The sequence below is a fragment of the Cylas formicarius genome, unplaced genomic scaffold, assembly GCF_029955315.1.
Source record: "Cylas formicarius isolate icCylForm1 unplaced genomic scaffold, icCylForm1.1 PGA_scaffold_3__17_contigs__length_32017465, whole genome shotgun sequence".
In the NCBI taxonomy this organism is placed as follows: Eukaryota; Metazoa; Arthropoda; class Insecta; order Coleoptera; family Brentidae; genus Cylas; species Cylas formicarius.
The window spans coordinates 20,051,772-20,072,403 of NW_026844326.1; the positions used below are offsets into that span (position 1 = coordinate 20,051,772).

Below are 20,632 nucleotides of genomic sequence, written 5' to 3' on the forward strand. Positions count from 1 at the left end.
TTTTTACAGCTGCTGCTTTGTGTTGGATAAATGAAAGATACATTTACTTTAGTTTACCAATGACCAATGAAATTGACAGAAACTGGAAAATTTTTTGAAATAATCGTCTGCGTAACCGAAATAATTAGAATTGTGAACATATTGTTTTTTCTCGTGCAAATAATCTACTAAAAAAGAATGTAGTTCTTCATTTTCAAAGCTAGTGTAATGTCAAAAGCCTTGGATAGGTTTATTTGTAAATTTAAGAGCACCGTCTACGTGTTTTACAGCGGTTTGGGCTACATAGTGGGTTCGGAAACGGCCAGCTTGGCGGGTTCATGGCACTGGGCTCTCCGGGTCACTCCCGCCCTGGGCCTCGTCGCTGTTTTCATGATAGTGGTGTTCCTGGAGGAACCGGAACGCGGTGCCAGTGAAGGTAACGTCCACATGGAGGCCACCTCGTGGGGCGAAGATATAAAAGAACTCTTGAAAAAGTAAGTTTGACGTGAACTGTTTGACTTCCTTCTTCCTCTGTATCATTTATGCCTGAAAAAAAGAACATGTCTCTGTCTCTGCTGGACGCAGATTTCAATTTTTTTTGGGTGTCTTAATATTTACCCTAAATATACTTTGTATGCATTATTATCTTTTGAAAACGTATTTTGTCTATTTGGTAGTATGAAGTTCGATCTTCATATTCATCATCCAATGCATATACAATGACATGGTCATTGTACATGTTTGTTACAGGGTCTAAGAGATAAAAGAAAATGAAACGACACATAAGCTATATTAACATAAAATATTTATTCTTTACTACTGTTAGATTTACATTGTGTTCTATACTAAGTACATTCATCTTTCTTTGCACTTTTATCATCTTTATTTCCGCGTTTCTTAACGAAACGGTTTTTTCCCATCTACAAAACTATATAATATACCGGGTGGGTAAAAAGTACCCGAACGCTTAAATATCTCCAAAGCTGAAAAAGGTTAATAACAAAATTCTTAATATGTTACAATTTTGGAGATTTTCGAAACATAGAAAAATATAGAACTATATCGGTGAAAAGTTAGCAGTTTTTAATTCTGCATGTTCAAAAACTCCCATGTATTGAATTTTACCGGTCCAGCTTTGACAGTTTTGGAGATATTTAAGTATTCCAGTGTTTTTTACTATATCCATAATATTGATTAGGCTATAAACTCCAACATAAAAAAATCCAAGCTTTTCTAATTAGCTTAAGTTTCGAAACAAACCAAGTTGTTCTGGGGAAGACACTGTGTAATCATCGTATCGAAATGTCTTGATATTTATTTTCAACTCTTCTTATTTTCAAACTGCATTTTTAATCTTTCAAGACCCTTGTATTTCTATTATATGTTTACACAAGTTTTCCTTGTATAGTCTCGTTGACTCCAGGTTTCGAATTTTCTCATTACATAAATGTGCAGTCATGTTCGGCCCAGGACTACCGGAGCGAGGGACAGTTTTGACCTCCCCATCTATACATCGTACTAACAATGGGTTTAATATTTTTATTTACAGATCAGCTAGACTTACTAATGATCACAACCAAATCGACTTTTTTGCTCCCTTAAGCATTATCTATTATTATTTTTAGACTTGTAATTGATGTGAAGTTTTTTTTTATTTCATTTAATTTAGTTTATGTCGGACCTAGTTTTATTGTCAACCTACTGGAAATTGAGACTAGACCATTGGCTATGGATAAAAAGATATTAATATTAAAAATCTTGGTTGCAATTATTGAAGAGGAACGACGGAGACAGTAGCTCCGACTTTGCGTGGATAATCTCGTCGTTGATAATGTTCGATGTTTTTATGCCGAACATCGAAATGACGTTCCAGATGCACACCGTTGTCACATTTGAAATGTATACGTATCCTTAAAAGTTAACACACAAGTGATTTTTGTGTTTCAGCAAGAGCTACATACTCTCCACCGCGGGTTTCACTTGCGTTTCCTTCGTGGCCGGGGCGTTGGCTTGGTGGGGTCCTAAGTTCATAGAAAAGGGACTGAACATTCAGGGGAATCCCGGCGCGGAAGATAGGCAAGTTCCATATTATTGTCGAACCTCTCTATTTGACGGTTTTGTAAATTTTATTGTAGAGGGTCTTTAAATCGCACATCATCGGTTCGATTAAAGATAAATTATCATTTTGATTAATTGTTGCAATAAAAAAATCGAAAAAGTTCAATTTCATGGGATTGCAAAAAAAATGAATGTTTCTTTTTATTACTTATATGCGCTTGTTATTTATTATTGGAATGTATGTTTTGATTGGCCCCTTTTGATTAAAACTGACAAAAATTTAGGGGCAAACGTCGATTTTGAAACGGTTGAAGGGTTGTTTAATGTATCACAAAACTAACCAAAGCTTCAAAATACATTTTCGAAAATGTTTTCTTTTTATTAAATATTTTGTTAGGAATTGAAATCTATTGACTATTGACAAGACTAGACGAGATCTTTTTATACAATATACATTTTCTCAGAGCTTATGGTTGTATTGTAAGGGATTTATAAGAAATCTTTTATAATAGCTTTTATAGTTTTGTAAGACATTCGATAAATACCACTATAAATTTTATAATCTTACATCCAAAACGTTTCAGTTACTTTATCTATAAAACCTGTGGTGTTGGTTAAAAACCCTAAAACACTTTTCCTTTTGGGGGTTTTATCGCTTATTCCATAAACCCGTTATTAATCGTAAAACACCTAATAAATATTCTGAAGCTACTTTGAACTGCCATGCGTTTTTAACTACCGTCAAAGATGGTGCTGCTTTCCCAAATTCTTTCCTTTGCACAATTTTAAAACGCATGTTTAGTTTAATTCCGAACTTTTTTCAAAAACTTATTACTAACCAAAACCAAACACTTGTTTCCAGGTTATGATTACATTATTGTGTTCAATTGGTTGTCCTGTTACTTTTAGTTTTGTACCGATTTGCAATATATACTGCTATAAGTTGCGTTGTGGAATTGACCTGTCAATTTTTTGGTCAATTGGCCCAAATAATTTTAAAAATACTAAATAGTGTTGATATTTTTATTGCGATTCTCCTAATCGCTAGTATGGTATTCGGGTATTCCTTGAAAACAAACGCATAAAATTTATTTTAAAATACTATTATTATTAAATAATTAAAAGATTAAATAGTTAAAAGATTTTGATCGAATTTGACTAGTCAATTAAGAAGTGGTCAAATTGACCAGTCTCAACACTAGGTATCAGATTCCTAGATAAGTGTTTAAAAGTTTCCAAGGTATTTAATATTACTTGAAATTGTTGTGTTTTTTCGAATTGACATAAACAAACAAAAATAAATTGCAAGATACATTTTTTGTACCAAATAAGAAATTTTCAGACTTTTTCATATACTTGCAGTTATAACACTTTATTTTGTTATAAGGTTAACGGCAATCTATTAGGCTGGGAAATTGGGAGTAAAAGTTTTAAATATTACCAAAATTTAAGCGCATAGAGGTTTTTTACAGTCTCGTCGGGGCAAGTGTGCAGTTACGTCAGGAATTTTGTTTGTCAGTTTTAGTTTAACAGCACAATTGCTCTGACTGGAGTATAAGCGAGGTTTTATAAGAAGGTAAACGATTTGAACAAAATAATTGGAACAAAAAATATGTTCAAGTTAATTTTAATGTTTTTACAACTAACCAAACTCACCGAAGCGTAAACTCTCCTGTACTGCGTCTCTTACTATTTGGTATATTCCAATAATAAACGTGACCAACCCTTTATTGTATACTATGATAGCACTTTCGTATATTGTATGGATTGCTTCTAGATTTTTGTCAAAAAAAAAAACGCATTTTTTTTTTTCGTATTTAATTCGCCATCGGCTTCGTTTACACTTTCGGCTTCCTTTTTTCCATTCCTTGGGCTTTGCAGCGTTTCTTTCCGCTTCGGCATCGTCGCCATGATTTCGGGCTTGATCGGGGTACCTACGGGCTCCTACTTGGCCCAGAGGCTGCGCCATAGGGTCCACCGGATCGACGCCTATATTTGCGGCTTCGGGTTGCTCCTGTCGAGCCCCTTCGTCTTCTTCGCCATTTTCTCAGCGAAGTATTCGGCCCCCGTGTGTTTCACTATGGTGTTCTTCGGCGAGTTCTTCCTCAACCTCACCTGGTCCATAGTCGCGGACATTTTATTGGTAAGTACGAAGGTGCGGTTTTAGCGGACAAGGCAAAAACTTACGTTTAACTTGGTCGTCGATTATTCTCGAAAAAAGGCTGTGCTTTCCATCATCTCAAAATATCTAATAATGTCGCTTCCACGTCATTATTTTAAGAATAAGTATAAATGATGAATCAATTAGAACCAGACTTAAGAGTGTGGTAAAAATATTTTATTGTTGTAGTAAGAAACTGAAAATGTCTAGTTCCGATGTTGATGCCGAAAATACTTAGAATGAAATCCGAAAAATACAAAATTATTAGTACTCATAGCGAACAGGCTATCTCATCCAACTTGTCGAAACTTTTTAACTTTTTATTTTCTAATCTAATTGATTCAAATGATTGTGAAAAGAATGCTGACTTTAAAATAGGGAAAACGTTAACTAGCTTTGATATTGAAATGACTGAACGAATGAAATTCGGAGGAGGATGCCCAACCACAGAACAAACTTGTGCAATAATTTTATTTACTGCGCTGATAAAACTGCAGACAGACAAATGTTGAATATGTTGACTAAACAGTGAATGAAAAGAAATGTTGTGCCTTGGTTAAGGAGCTAGCAGGAATGGTTCCGTTGCAACAATTAAATGTATGCTAGCCTCTCGCCTTCAGTGGGTATTTAAAAGAATTACTATGCTCCCTTATGTATGGATTTTGCAATCTTGTCCCTGACGTATACATATTAGCTGAAAACTGCAATTGTAACAAAAAAGTTGGAATAAACGTTTGAAGCAACGGGGTTTATATCTTTACACAACGCTTGATCTCTTGTCTTGCTTAATCTGTTTCTTAATAAGTACGCTTATTTTTTTTTGCTATTACTTTTTATAAGCGTTTCGCTAGTGGTGAAAAGGATAGCGTTCATCGGGTGTGCAAGGAACGGCCGCTTTTGTCGTGGAATAAAAGAAATACTTAGAAAAGGAAAATTAAATTAATAAACGCATAATTTAATAAAATTAAATTATGCATTTTACCTCTGAAGACTTCTTCGTGAACAGAGTTGACATTTATAGGATTTAAAGGGTCACTTGAGAGTTACGGAAATTATTTTTTCATTAGAAGAAACTGGGAGACCTCAAAAAGCCAAATAAAAAACAAAGGTTAAGAGCCAAGTTTTTTCCTAAATGACATATAAAAAAACACTTACTTGATATTTGTTTTTTTTTCAATGTATATTTTATCAGTATTACACTTTATATTTTATTCCTTTTTTTGGGGATATTGGCGAAAATATGAAATTTTGTTATAATTTCAAAGAGCGGTTTTGAATTAAGAAAATAAAACAAATATATTCGGGGTCCATGAACACATCCCGTTTCTCTTGCCTACCAGAAGAGAGACAGGACTCAGAAATATCATCACATTCTATTTAAAAATAATAATTTACAAAAATATATGAGCCTACGAAAGTTCATTCACTACAAGAAAAAGCTGTAACAGACAAAATACGCGATACTGGTCTATAAATGATCCTAGACAAATACATGAACTAAAAATTTGGCTTGATATTATAAACGCGTATATTTTAAATCCGATATTGGTAAGTCAAAAATTAGATGGAGAATCTTATTTACATCTCTTATAGCACGACGTATAGAAGGTTCGGCTCTGTCAACAAAAATAATGTAACAGCAAGCAGCCTCCATCACAATGTCATCTGGATCGGAAATTTTCTTTGGTTCTTCTATGGAATTTAATATAATTAATATTTAAACAAGACATGCTTAAAAGGCGTTTCGACGTTTTGTATATTACAGCATAACCTATATAAATGTTGGCACTATGAGTGTTATGTCTATTATTATTGTAAAAATTTTTGTTAAACTTTACGTCTCCATACCAGGCAACCATATTATCTATTTTATACACAAAAAGATGTATATACAAAACTTCTCTAAATACCAGAATAACAAAATGTGTGATGCTTAAATTATTATTGCGTCTAGTTCACAGACAAACTGGAAGTGAAGTTAGAGAGCTTATGATAATTGGCAGGCAATTATAATATAAAGCTTCGAATCCAAGCTTGCAACAAATCTAGGTTTGTTGTCGGCAAATAATTACTATTATTAAACACCAAAAATAAATAAAAAATTTTCGAAGAATGCGTTGAACAAAAAAAATGGTGCGGCAAAGTTGTTGGGCTAAAATAAAAATAATCCTATTTTTATCTTGTTTTTGCCGATATCTGGAAAACTAGTTGAATTAAATATAAACTAACCAAAACTGAGCAACACTCTTCTGCTAAACCTACAAAAAATGTTTCTTTAAGTTAAGTTTTAAATACTTCTGCGTAAAGAGAATCCAGAATTCAGAATCAAATAATTAAAAATTATTTTTAAATAAATCCGTTTTTTTTTCTGGCGTTTTTAGTGCCGGTAGTCTCGAATTAGCCCGTCTATTCAGGGAAATTCAAATTCAAATTCGACCCGCTGTAAATATCACATAAACGATAAATAAAATTCAAAGATTACAAGGCCAGGAAGACTTAAGGTCGAATGAAGGTCGTTTGGCATTCGGTAATAATTTTTGAAAACGTTTTAGAGCGAAGTTTCTGTTCGGTTTCGTGACCATGATCTCGGGTCTCACGGGTGTTACCATCGGTGGCACCTTGGCCCCGTACCTGCGTCAAACGTTCCTCAGGATCGACCCGATTTTTTGCGGTATCGGATTGCTATTATCCTCACCCCTTTTGGTGGCGGCGTCCTACACCGTGCTCACCCACGAAGCGGGGGCGTACATTTTGTTATTTTTGGGACAGACAACCCTAAATTGGAACTGGGCTATCGTTGTCGATATAGCCCTGGTAAGATACGTGCTATTGTTTTATTATAAGCATTTCGCTAATAGTCCAAAGGATTAACTGTCTAGTCTTATGTGTACAAAAAGCAGCCTCTTTTGTCGTGAAGTACAGTTAAAAAAATACCGGTCTAAACTTAAGTTTTTGTCTTGTCGTCGTCCAAAGCTAGGATGGAGGATTACAGAATGTAACAGCTAAACATATTTTGTCTAAAAATTAAATAAAAAAAAACATTTTTTTTGGAAACTGGGTTATCTACTGAAGGTAAAAAAAAACTAAGACAAAAATTGTTCGGATAGTTTTAAAATTTTATATTACTACATATGCAGGCTGAATTCCTCCGAACTCGCTATACATATTTCATATTCAGTACCCTGTACCGTCATGACGTTATTTGAGTTGTTTTAAATTTTAGTGTCAAAAATTACGTTTGCAGGTCTAAAGATTTCCTTATAGAAGTACTTTAGTGGTCCGTGTTGATATTTCACGAATAAATAAATACAAGGTTTCCGTTCTCCACATGCTTCCACCAGGTCATTGAGTTTGCGAGTGTAATATATTTTGTATTCTTTTATTAGAGAATGTTAAAAAATATATTAAACATGGCAATTCCGCGTCCTCGGCGTGAAAGTTATTAGCCAAGGTATATTGGTCTTCAAATCGCGTACCATTTGATTTTCAGTATGTGGTGTTGCCCATCAGGAGATCAACGGCGGAAGGGTTCCAGCTACTCGTATCCCATGCGTTGGGTGACGCCGGCAGTCCTTATTTGGTTGGTGTGGTAAGTATACCTTCTAATAGTAAAACAGAGAATTGTCTTAAACTTACAGCATCTATTGGAGAGAATCGATTCAAACTGACTATATTAGCAAATATTCATCCTGCACCAAAAAAAAAATCCAAATCGTTCCTTGTAATTACGCCTGTCAAAAAATATCTTTTGTATTGTTTTTCCGAAGTTCCAACTCGGCCACATAAATTAATTACTTTTGTTTTCAACATGCGTCATTCTGAGTTCCATTTTATTTCATTTCTTTTGAGAGCTCATATATATACCGGCTCCTGTTCCAGTGCTTGCATGTGGCACAATTTTTTCTCCCGCCTAGAGCCAGTCGTCCTTTGTAGGGATCTTCTATATGGTGTATGGAACCATAAGGTGCCCTCAATCTTGTCCCCCTTTATAGAGAGAACATCTTGGCCTGAGACTGATAGCAGTTGTTTCGACTTTTTTTGGTGAAACGGAAAAGGTTTTTCACGATTTTGTTTGATATAAAAAATCCTTCGGCTTGTGTTCTTTCAACTTCTTTGATATTTGAGATGTGGTGAGAAAACTCTTGTTACTTTTTTTGGGTCTAGCCCCTACCAAAGAATCCAATGCCGCTGAATCATTTCTACACGATTGCTGTTGCCAATTCAATGTGACTCTGCCTGTTCTGGATTTGTCTTGACGAGAAGAAGATTTTTACCCATTTTTTCGCAATTTTAGTTATCCGAAGCTTACCAAATCATGCTTCGGGGCAACGACAACGTGACGACGCCCATGAATGTAACATTGACACCACAGGACTCGGATACGACCCTAATCGAATTCAAAGCGTTACAATATGCGCTATTCACGGCGTGTTTCGTAGAAATCCTCGGCGGCTTCTTATTCCTCTTCAATGCCTTCTTCATCGTGGAGGACAAGGAAAAGGTGGAAAGGGCGATCCACGGTAAATATTTTTGAGTTTGATTCGAAAAAAAAAAACAACGGTCCTTCGTGTCCTGGGTAATAAGCACGTAATGTAAACGACTGCGTTTCAGACAGGTCCAAAAAAAAAGTTATAAAAAAGAAAGTTGTAAATGCATTCAAATTCCGAAAGTTGCCAAATATCCAAAGATCACCAAATTATAGGTTATGTTTATATGTTATATAAAAAGTAAGCAAGGGAGTATTGTATCCACAAACCTCGAGAAAATATCTTCTATCACGCGCCGAGAGACAGATTCGGCAATCTTGGGAGGAATTTTTCTAAATACGGGATTCTGTAATAAAACAGTAACTAAGTTTAATGCCACACATTGGTTTTGATTTTATCTTTCATTATTGTCGAGAATATTTTGTGAAGTAAATAAAGTGTTTTTCTTTATTTTTCAAACGTTGAAAGGCTCATGTGGTTCCGAAACATAATACAACTACAGTGCTCTGTAGTGCGCCGATTACTCCCGTTTAATTCATTTCATTCATTAATTATTCTCTGTAGTTTCAGACCAAGTACTGAATTTGAAGTTTTTTCTTCTTCGATAATCTTGACTTTTTTTTTTCTCCGTCGTGTTTAGGACAACAGAACCGTACGGACCACACGGACCCGTTGGCCGCCCTCGAAAATTCGTAGCACGTACGTCGATTTTTTTTTTTTCGTTTTCTATATACATCACCGATCATTTCGTAACAATTTTTCAGGTAAATCGTTTCGTTAAAAAAATAACTCAAAAGAATCTTCGTTATGAAGCTTTTTCAATGCAGTAAAAACAAAAAATTATTTTATAAAATTAATTTATAAAATTTAATAAGAAATTATTTTTCATTGTACAATTCAACTTAAACTTAAAATTCTAGTTATACTTGCTTCAAACGTTAGACGGGCCCGTTATATGAATTTTAAATATAAGACAAAACAAATTGGTTAAGGCTTTCGCGGTTCGGCTCTCAAGGCCGTCTTCGATTGGAATTGCTACCTAACATTTCGCTAGCAATGAGTAGTAAGTTTCCTCACAGATCCTTCCAGCTCCAACGTTGGACGTAGATTGACTAATTCTGCTGCACAAGTTGTACTTATACCAATATATAGGTTTGGCTTCAATCAACTTCGAGGCTCGCTTCAGTTGATTTCGAGGTGTGTTCCTCTTCGGTACAAATGAGATGTCGATTGCCAAAGCTCGGATATTCGCGAGGATTGGATTTCAGATCGGATTTCTACTAGTCTGCAGCTTGCCTCATGCTCCTTTGAATCTCGTTCCCATCGATATTTTGATAGTTCAAACAAAACCGCAGACTCCCGTAAAATGAATTCTCGGACAAGCAAGTGGAAGCTGACTATCGCGCAAAGGCTACCGAGTCTGTACGTTACTGAAGTACAACGCCCACTGCAGCGCTGGTATTCCTACTGAATATCCTACCAATACAAATCTACATAGAATGTGAAGAAAAGTCCGTCCCATAGTCACCAATAATTGGTGGACAGGTACACAGGCAGTTCAAAAACTCAGACGAAAATGAAAATTTCTATTTCAAGCAGAGATTACCGCACTAGAAACTTGTAAAAGAGAAATGAAGATGAAAAAGAATCGTAATAAAAGAGTTGCGATCTACATTAATTTGACGGCAATAAAAGCTATGAAATCCAGAAAAATGACATCCAAGGTAGTTTTAGATTGTCATAAGGTATTAAAGAAGCCAGTCAAAATAAAGTGCCACTGTCATGGGTACCAGGCCACGAAAGTCACAAAGGTATGATTGGACCAGAACCTGAGTTGGCTAAACCCGCTAGAAGAAACAATTCAGACATATCCTCGTTATAGAATCAGCGATGAAAATATGGATGGAAAAAGAATCCCGATAAAACCCCCGGACAAAGACAGGCCAAGGAATTCCTCAATTCCTATTGATCAAATTTACACCAGACCTGCTAAGCTACAAACAGGATAATGGTAGGTCTACTGATGGGCCAGTGCCGGCTTACAAGATATCTAAGCCTAAAGGGTGTGGAAGGCAATACTCAATACTGAATAGAACAGCCCTCCACAGCGACACATGTAACGTAACAGGCGTAACTAAACCAGGGACTGAGCACCACCTGTGAAGTCTGGTCAGAGAGACGGACCTAGATGAAGCTTTATTGATTATGGAGAGTTCAAGTGACGGACATCTAACTCCCAAATCTTGAATTTCGAATCTTTGTTCTGTCTCATAGAGATGAAGAATGTTTCTTTGTTGTGTTTCTTTAGAGCCCTGTCAATCCTGTCTATGACTCTCGGAATATATGGAAGATATGGTGGAGAGGTAGGAGGTCGTGGTTCGGTTTCCCCTGACCTTAATGATCTCAAGCCCAATGACCGCTCGATCTCGCTCTTGCTGTAGCCATTATCTGTTCGAGCTCATCAAGGTTCTTCTTCTGCCTTGGGTGATGGTTGGTTGACGTCGTGCAGGTATCCGGTCGTGTATGTTGGCTTCCTATATACTGTATGATCCAGATTGTTGCCTCGATTCCTCACTAGTATGTTCAAGCACTAAACAACAGTTCATCAACTGGCCGCGAAAGTCGTAACAAATTTGTCAATGTTAACATAAATATAAATGTCACGGTCTACGCACCAGATTATATACAGACAAATACACCAAATATCTTTGTTTTTTAGGTTTTTATTTAGGAATGTTTTCAATCTGAACGCAATTTATTATAGAAAGTATAACACAACATACAGGCAGTTCTTATATTTTCATTTGTTGCACAACGATTACTAATAATACTGGTCATAACTAATATTGCGACTTATCGGTTCTCGAACCCAAACCAAATGGTTCAAAAACGTGCCCAAAAAATTCGTGATCATTTGGTTAGTTGTGGTGGTGGTTCTGCGGTACTGGACCGTCGCGTGGTCTCTCACGTCGGCCTCCCACTGTTACAAACGGCCGTATGTGTTTTTTGCAGGGAATTCGCAGCGGCTTTTAATCAACGAAGACCTGCAGTCCACCTAATTGAGAAACCAGAAAAGCACATGTCGTGCGTACGGAACTTTGTTTTAAAAATTCGAGTGCTGCCGTGTACCGTTTTGTACGTACTACGGCAACTAAAAATAAAGTTCGGCGTGAACTTTGTTGTACATAATTTCCACTAGAGTCTAAGCGTGCGGTGTTTGTGAAAAATTATATAATTTATTTTTCGGTTTGCCCGTTGTATAGTAAAAGAATGTAGAAGAGCTATTTATTGAGCGCTAGGTAATTTATTTACAAAACAAATATATACGTGTGGAACGTTTCCGTGTCAACAAAACTGCCATTTGTACATAAAGAACATCACCTTTTTTTGTTAGAATGTAGTATAAGTATAAACACAATAGGTTAAAACAGATTCTAAAGCGCGTATTGACGCTCTCTTTTCAACTTCTTTTATTGCAAATAGCGCTGTTCTTTTCTTGCCCACATATAATTGAATCGGTGATATATAGACATCTTACTTTTATTGTCAATTTTGTTATAATTTCGCTTCCCATTTTTTATTTGTCTCATTTGTTCCCATTAAATACTTAATTTTATTGTATAAAATATCAAGAATGTAAAATATGTTTTTAAACTCCATTTCCTCCAAACCTTGTTTAACTAAAACACACATCCCATATAAATATTTCATTTACAAATTAATGTAAGAACACAAATACAAAATAACAAATGCTGCAAAGATGTGCTTGGTAAACATACTTTATATCCTTTTAATCATCTTGCGATGCTACATGCTCAAACACCGAATTCAAATTTGGTAAAATTATTGATCTCTAGGTAATCGATAAAATTATATTTTCCTATATTTCAATGCCTTTATTATGCTGTTATTGTAGTCATCACATCGCATTCCAGGCATATCTAAAAGTTAAAATTCTTTTTGTTTTGTTTCTACTATTCCACTAGGAATTATTACTTGAGAAGCAAAATTTCACGCTAAAATTGCTTTTATAAATGTAAACTCGACAATTAATGGTTCCACGTGTTACCTCTGTTAGATACCTATTGTGTTTACGGATCTTGGGTTGTGCGGTCCGGGTTTGCATCTGTTTATTGTATTCCGTGGAACACGGAAAAATTTAGATTTTTTGTATATCGTCGAAGATGTCTTTATCACTACCCGTAAGATTTACAACAAACGCGAAATCGACAAAGCTTTAATAAAATAGGGTTACGAAATATTTGCACGCCCTCTGCCGCTACCCAGTCGCGGGAAATTTTAACAATTTTACGAAGCTAAAAAGTACCAGTACTTAAGTTACCCGAAAACTAACCCTGTAATGAAGACTGATTAGCGTTGCGCGTAGACAGCTGTTTTACGTGAGGTGGGGGTTGCGCACGTCGGCTTTGTAATTTGAATAGATTTTTTTTAAAATTTCTCAGATGAAAATAAACGTTTTATCTATAATTTATTCGTTTTGATATTTACCTTTACTTTTAGCTCCAGTTATATATACCATTGCGGGGCATTTTTAAAAGGTTTGTGCGTTGTTCATAGAAAACGGTTTCCATAAGTATAAACAGTTTCCATTTTGGCACTATTCCACTAAATCACTTTATATAAAAAAATAAAATACTTTAATACTTCAAAGCCTTGTACTTATGCCACAGATCCGTGAACAAGACTGTTTTGTATCACAGTAAATAAAGTTCCAGTACTTTGTATAAGCAACAGTACCATGTTAACCTTATTCTTATTCAAGGGTAAAACGCGACAAAGGAAATGCGGTATTTAAGACTCTTTTTTTTTCGATCACAAGGCATTTACCGAAACACTTGTCGCGGTATTCTGAATAGTCTCTGCCAAATAAATTCTACCAAGCACTAAAAGTGATTTGCACAAATTCACTGCCAAAAGTCACAAAACACTAAATCGAAGCTGTGAAACAACGAATAACAATGGCAACATTGGTAACGTTCGAGCATTTATATTCATACCACAGACTACGAAACTATGTTCTGCAGCGATACTAAATAACAGCCAACAATACCAACTCCATAATTAACAGTTGTTCCCTAGAATTTTACTTGTTACTCCACCTACCGCTATGGCGACCATTACCATGTTGGGCAAGTAGATTCACAAGATCCAAATAGTATGTTATGTCCCAATTTTTTTTGTTTGGCACGAGCAATGCGAGTGCTTAATAAACGAGTGACTAAAAAAGTTTTGTCAGAGATGTTTTTTACAACACTTCTGAATTCTTCCTGCGTAGGATTTTGCTGAGTCGAACTTGCTAACGTTTCACGAGAGAGCCTTAAGACTAAGACAAATAAACTCATCAGCAGTAGCCGAACACAATCACCAAACCGGACATAAAATTTTATTTGGTAAAACTAAAATTCTTGCATCTATAAACAACCTAACAATCTTAACCGCGACTCAGGTTTTTACTTGTCACCAATATGGAAATCAGTCATTCGAGAAGGAGTTTATGCCGCTCATTTAGTTCCGCCCCCGTCAAACAATATATAAGCATGTACAGGGTACAATGCGAGCCAGTTTCAATCAAGCTCTGAAGAAGCCAACAGAATGATTAGCAATACGTTAACAAGTTCGACTCAGCAAAAACCGACGCAGGAGGAATCAAGAAGTTTTATAAAAAGCATGTGGAAGTTTCTCTGAAAAACTTATCAGAGGTGTTGAATACTATTCCACACAACCATTACTGTTTGGATACATTTTGGCAAAACAACATGATTCATTAGCTGAGTGACATGTGGGTGGCCCTCAGATTTGACAAACGTTCAAGTCGTGAATAATATCGCCGAAAACATCCCCAAACTCGTGGGTAATATCCCGAAAATGTAATAAAACGTTGATTGGTGTCCACTTACCACTTGGAGCAATTTAATGCAAAAAAGTTTTTGTCCCTCGACGTTGGTAGAAATAACAACAAACAACAATCGCATCAGCCTAGGATTTTAGCCGTCATACCTAATGGCCATCGTACGGTAAAAATCGGGACGCCTCGGGCGGCTATGATATTTTCGTAGAGATGGAAATGTCACAAAATTCACCAACTGCGTCACTTTCTTTTGAGCCCTTCACCAAGGGCGAAGCGCAAATTTTCCATTTCGGACACATGAAAATTTATACGATAACTTTTGTTTTACAAATAATTTTTACTCTTCCAATATTGCATTGGAAGTATAAGGAACCAAATTCGTGAAGCTTTTCTTTCGGATCAAGTATATAAGATAAATTAAGAGAAAAACACTTCATTAAAGTTGTCAGCTTAGTCTATCTTAGGTAGCGGTTCCTATTTCTTTGAATTTGAATGTGGCAAAAGAAGACTGAAAAAGAAACAACTCTTTTAATATTTGTATTTTTTTTATAAGAAATGTAAGTTTTTAACAAATGTTTAAAAAAATTCGTAAATTGATTTATTTATTACTTTTTATGCACAGGGGTTCCTCAGAATCAAAATAAAATAACTGTATATATTTATTTATTTGTTATATTATATTTTAATTTGTATTTTAGATGGATAGTATGACTGTTTTCAGTTTTATTCTGCAATAAAACATGCCGAATGAGAAAATTCAGTATTATTTGTATATCAAAAAACTTTCATTACAAAATACTGCAAAACTATGTTTTTCGTGGAGTTAGGTACAATATAAAAAATACCTTGCACATTAAAAACAAAGTATATAAATACAAAACAGCTAAATAGGAATGTAAACAAACTTCAACTGTATCAGTCAAACCTTACAAACTAAAGAAATACTTTCAGCACAAAAAAAAAGGTACTAAAAATACAAAAACAAACAGGAAGACTTGTCGAACACAAAACGGATAACTCTTTGATAAGCTATGGCACTTTGCCCTGAAAGCTCACACATATTGGGACTATTGGCACTTAACACTGCTATCACCTAAACCGGTTTCTAAGATTAAGGTTGAATCAGATCTGCTCGAAGACGAGGAAGAATTAAAAAGCGTAAATTTAAATTTCTTTTCCGGAGGCTCGAGTTCCTCCAAATACTCCGTCAGATTGTCACAGCCGCTCTCTTGGAGCAAACGTTGCACCCTGTATTGCATCGGTAGGTCCTGTGGGGGGTGCCAACATAGAAATGGTAGAGATTAGCTTTCAGTAGATTTGCTGAAGGATCTCTGCTCTCACCTTTGATGTTCTTAATATATATTAATGATATTGACAAAGCCAAGAAAAATTAAAATATCTCTTTGTCAATGATAACACGGGTATTGAAGCTTTGGATACAGCAATGGATGGGGGCTTGGATCAATGGTTCGTTGCAAATGTCCAATTTAATATAACAAAGATAGGAAAAAAGAAAAAATAAAACAATATTGAGCAGATTGGGAGTTTACTTTGATCCCAAACTTTCATTTGAAGCTCGTAATGACATTATTACCAAAAAGTTATGCAAGACAATATTTATTATAAAATATTTAAAATCACTACCAAGGGCATCTAACTCGAAGAGTAGCCAACTTATGCAATAATGATTTGGGGGCCCTCTCATGCAAAATAGAATTTTTACATTACAGAGAAGGGAAGTAAGAATAATCGAGGTGCTAACATATAGATCTGTCATAAAAAAGCATTTTAATACGCTGGGAGTTTTAACAATACCTTGCAAATATATATAATGGATAACCTATTTTATATGAAAGAACATATGGGTAATTATGCAAGAATATACTAGTTCCCAAATAATATCAAACAAGTAAAATTAAATTCTTTCAAATTAAAAATGAAAACGTTCTTAATTAAAAAAAATTCTATTGGGTGAAAGATTTCCAGTGAGATAAAGTATAAGAATTTTTAAATCATCGCATATTGAACAATTTTAAAATTTTAATGCATCAATGAATGAATTAAACTAATTAAAAGATTAGGACTTGTGATAAAAATACTTTATATTTGGAAACACCAATGAACCTTTACTTTACTAATATACAGTGTTCTAATGACTGGCTGAATCTGTTTGACAGATTGACAATGTTATCAGCAATATCAATGTGATATCACAAAAATACATATCTAACATTTCTGATCACTATGGCCAAATCCTAAACTTCAATAACGTTAGGATGAAAACTAGTTCTGTAGACAGAAGGAGATTTTACTGATAAAAATTTATTCTATTATTATTATCATTATGATATTTTTTTCTAGAGTAGCTTGCGCTTACATCCATTTGTGAGAACGTTATTATCATTAAAAAATCACAAGAAACTAATGTCACTCACCCGACTTATCCAGGGATGCTTAAATATATCTTTCAACTTAATCCTAAGCTTCGGATGTAGGGTCAGCATGGACCTGACGAGATGTTTAGCTTCTGAGGAAATTTCTGCCCAGTTCTGGCCCTTCATGTCATAAGCACCAGTTAAAATCTGCTGCCTCAAAGTGTCCACGTCGTCAGACCTACAATGTTCATATAATGACCATAAAATTACAAGTTGGAAGGAAAACGAATTAGCTTTAGTGATTTTTATAGAAAATTCAATACGTCATTATCATTTTTATTCCTAAAAATACAATGTAACAGTTCCTACTCAAAGGGAAACTGCTTCGACAGCATCAGGAACAAGATAACTCCCAAACTCCACACGTCTACTTCCTTGCCGTACTCCCCGTAGTCCCGGAAGGCGTTGTGCAGGACCTCGGGGGCCACGAACCTGCGAGTACCACACACGGTTCTCATGTCATCTTGGTCGGTTACCTTACTCAAACCGAAATCCGAAACCTTCAGTATGGTTTCGGGTTTATCATCCAGGAGCAAAATATTTTCGGGCTAAAACCGCGCAGTTATAAACTCTCAATCAGATATACTAATAAAAACTCACCTTCAAGTCCCTGTGGGTAACTCCTTTAAGGTGGAGGTACTGCACCGCTAAAATCATTTGGTAAAAGTGAAATTTTACATTCGCTTCTGTTAAATTCTGGTTAATAATCTTGCTAGTCAATTCTCCTCCAGCCATATATTCCAAAACGAGGTAAACTTCACTTTCTGTCTCCAACAACTCCTGCATCCCCACAATACAGGGCTAGAAATACAGGCATCCATCCTGTTACCAAACTACGGCTACTTTAAATCTACTTACATGGGATATTTGCCTTAAAATATTAATTTCGTTTGCTATCTTCAAAGGGTGATTAATTTTGTGCATTTGAGAGGTGTTCCTCTGAGATTTGACAATCTTTTTAATGGCAAACACCTCGCAGGTGTCCTGAAAAATACTAATTATTATTGTTACTTTAAAGTTTTTGGGCAGGATTAGAAAATATCTGTGACATTTTTAACTCATAAATAATTAACATAAATTACGAGTTTGTTTATTGCTTAATAAAATTTGAAAAGCAAAAACATGTCCCACATATAATAGAAGGAACAATGGCAAGCTGAATTTGAGAGTTAGACACTCATATTTGAACTGAGGTGTTCACATTTTCACAGTTATTTATTGGTTTATGACAGCTGTTTCGGTAACACCCTGCCTTTATCAAACACAAAATATGATAATATTCCCACATCCCACAGTTGTAGAGTTATAAATTTAAATTTAACAACGGGGAGGAATTTAAATCCAATTGGTCATTAAGTAATAGCTTCTAGCAAATTTAGTTCTTTGCTTTTTGATTCATTATGTAAAATATCAAAATTATCGTCAAACTTGTTAATTTCTGAGCTTAAACCAATGATGGCATAATTAGATTCCCAACTTTTATTTTTATACGGTCTTTTATGTTCGTTAATGCGTTTCTTTAATGTTCTACTGGTTTGTCGGGCATACAATTTGGGACATGAACCACATTTCAATTTGTAGACTCCGGGTTTTTGAGTCTTGCATGGTTTCGTTTTTAAAAAAAACTTACTGCGGTGTTTTAGTTAGGTAGATGTTTCGACTAAGTGGGTTTCCCATGATTAATATTTACCATTAAATTCAAAATAATTTTGGTCTAAACCAACTATTAAACTATCTAACAAGTCTTGTTTTGTGATAATGTTGACTTGTTTCTGAGTGAGAATATTGTCTCATGCACTTAGTCCACTACTTGCAGAAACTTTCACAGACAATTTAAAAAATATACATAAATATCCTGTGAGTAAAAGATCTCTTTTGTGTTCTAGAACGGAAAGACAACTACAGCCCTTTTTGAATCATACTAACTCCATACATAACCGTATAAATTTTACTATAGAGACAGAATTAGATAATTCTTTAAACTTTCTGGACTCAACTATAACCAAATTACAGAACAAACTAAATTTTTTTATTTACCATAAACCCTCACATATATCCACATTCTACTTAGATTACTCTCCAAAGAAATTTTTGAAAAAAACTCTGAACTCTATATACATACATACATTTATCAAACAATAAAATACATAGACGAACCTAGCAAGAAAATTTGGAAACATCTATCTGAATTTCATCTTAAAATTGCTTTTAAAACTAAAAACACCATAGGTAACATTTTTAAAAGACAACAAAACTAAATCACAAATAACTCAGAAATCTAGAGTCTATAAGTTGAAATGTGGATCATGTCCGACAAACCAGTAAAACATTAAAGAAACACATTAAAGAATATAAAAGAGTGCGTAAAAATAAAAGTTTGGACTCTAACTATACCATTATACCTAATCCCTATAAAAATATTTAAAAATTGTATGAAAAATTTCGTGTCTAATAGATCACAGCCTTTAGTGGAATTTGAGCCTTTTTTGTACCCATTTAGGTGAAATGTTATTTTGTGGTTCTATTTGTAAAAGTTATGTTATTGAATGGTGTAATATTTTGTTGCAATAGTTTTTTTTCTTGCAATAAAGATTATTTTATTTACATTGTTTATCAACTTACTCTGTGTTTCACCAGACAAACCTCGCCGCAAGAGCCTCGTCCTAATTGCTTAATGTAAGCATACTTAACCTTAAGTGCTTCAGGTAAGAAATCTTGTATTCCTTCAGGGCCCTTACAGAGGAACACATAAAAGGTATTCTGCCCACCTGCTAGGGAAATGTGATCGTCGCTCTTTAAGATTTTTCTGAAACTGTTTCATCGGAAATGGCAACCTCACTTAAAAAGAACTTACGTTTTCCCTTTGCCCACTAACACACCGTTAATGAAAGTTCCGTTTTTACTTTGATCCGTAATATACACTAAGCCGTCGTCCTCTCTTTGAATCAAAAAATGTCTCTTGGAAATGTTAAGTAATACGTGGTTATTCACCATTTTACTTGTCACGATTACATCGCAATCGTCCGCTCTGCCGAAACTAAAAGTCGTTTCGACCAAATCTGCGGAAAATCGTGAATTCTAAATTCATAATCACAAAATTATTTAATTTACCTATAGACTCGAAGTACGTTTTGCAAGTGATAAGTCTGCCCCACGGAATCGAGGTCCCCTGCAAATGTTGAGAAGATCGTAACTCCTCTTTGGGAGTCAAAGTTAAAGCTAATTCTTCCTCCATTATCACGGCTAATGCCAGAAAACTTTGTTCGTTAAATGCCGAGGAAAATTGAACTTACTTTTCCGCTTAAGGCTTAAAAAATATATATATATAATCTTTCTGCAATTACATAAAAACCGTTAAACGCATGTGAATTAGGACACTGATTGGTCAGATTTGCATGAGACATCGATGCCATGGTGCCGTGTTTCCTTGGCTGTCGCTCTTAGCACCACGCTACATTGCCGGATCAAAGAATATATATGTAACTTACAGTTTTTTATCGGATTCTTGTGTCTTTTTGAAAATAATTTAAAAATTAAGCGACAATCCATTTTAATGTTTGCAAGCTATCTTTTCCGTTCTAAATTATTACTTGAAGGATTGCGATTTTAAGGTCCAATAAAAGCTTTTCCGGCCTGGTAAGAC

The 20,632-nt window shown here is 35.0% G+C and overlaps 2 protein-coding genes across 6 annotated transcripts in view; one reads left to right on the plus strand and one right to left on the minus strand.

Moving 5' to 3' along the window:
- LOC132699133 (protein spinster) overlaps window positions 1-13,304 on the plus strand; it is a 53,559-nt gene extending 40,255 nt beyond the window's left edge. Inside the window, exons 5-11 of one of the 3 annotated variants that reach the window (XM_060665657.1) lie at window positions 270-473; window positions 1,927-2,055; window positions 3,919-4,180; window positions 7,689-7,787; window positions 8,493-8,718; window positions 9,326-9,384; window positions 11,698-13,304. In XM_060665657.1, coding sequence (XP_060521640.1) covers window positions 270-473; window positions 1,927-2,055; window positions 3,919-4,180; window positions 7,689-7,787; window positions 8,493-8,718; window positions 9,326-9,381 — 976 coding nt within the window. In that variant the 3' untranslated portion in view covers window positions 9,382-9,384; window positions 11,698-13,304. The remainder of the gene's footprint in view (window positions 1-269; window positions 474-1,926; window positions 2,056-3,918; window positions 4,181-7,688; window positions 7,788-8,492; window positions 8,719-9,325; window positions 9,385-11,697) is intronic. The other 2 variants (XM_060665656.1, XM_060665658.1) reach the window with 2 other exon arrangements.
- On the minus strand, window positions 407-20,576 carry LOC132699135 (serine/threonine-protein kinase Chk2-like). 3 transcript variants are annotated; one of them, XR_009618477.1, is made up of 9 exons: window positions 20,101-20,576; window positions 19,844-20,048; window positions 19,612-19,795; window positions 17,848-17,973; window positions 17,590-17,790; window positions 17,299-17,537; window positions 16,990-17,167; window positions 14,604-15,062; window positions 407-525 (listed from the first exon to the last, which is right to left on the minus strand). XR_009618477.1 is itself a non-coding variant. In XM_060665661.1 (8 exons), the coding sequence occupies exons 1-8, from the start codon at window positions 20,222-20,224 to the stop codon at window positions 15,015-15,017; spliced, it is 1,305 nt and encodes a 434-aa protein (XP_060521644.1). In that variant the 5' UTR covers window positions 20,225-20,576; the 3' UTR covers window positions 13,823-15,014. The 3 variants fall into 3 exon arrangements, 2 of the variants coding, with proteins under 2 accessions (XP_060521644.1, XP_060521642.1); XM_060665661.1 differs by lacking the exon at window positions 407-525 and having other exon boundaries at window positions 13,823-15,062; XM_060665659.1 differs by lacking the exons at window positions 407-525; window positions 14,604-15,062 and adding an exon at window positions 15,217-15,822 and having other exon boundaries at window positions 20,101-20,571.
- Between the last annotated feature and the right edge of the window lie 56 nt (window positions 20,577-20,632).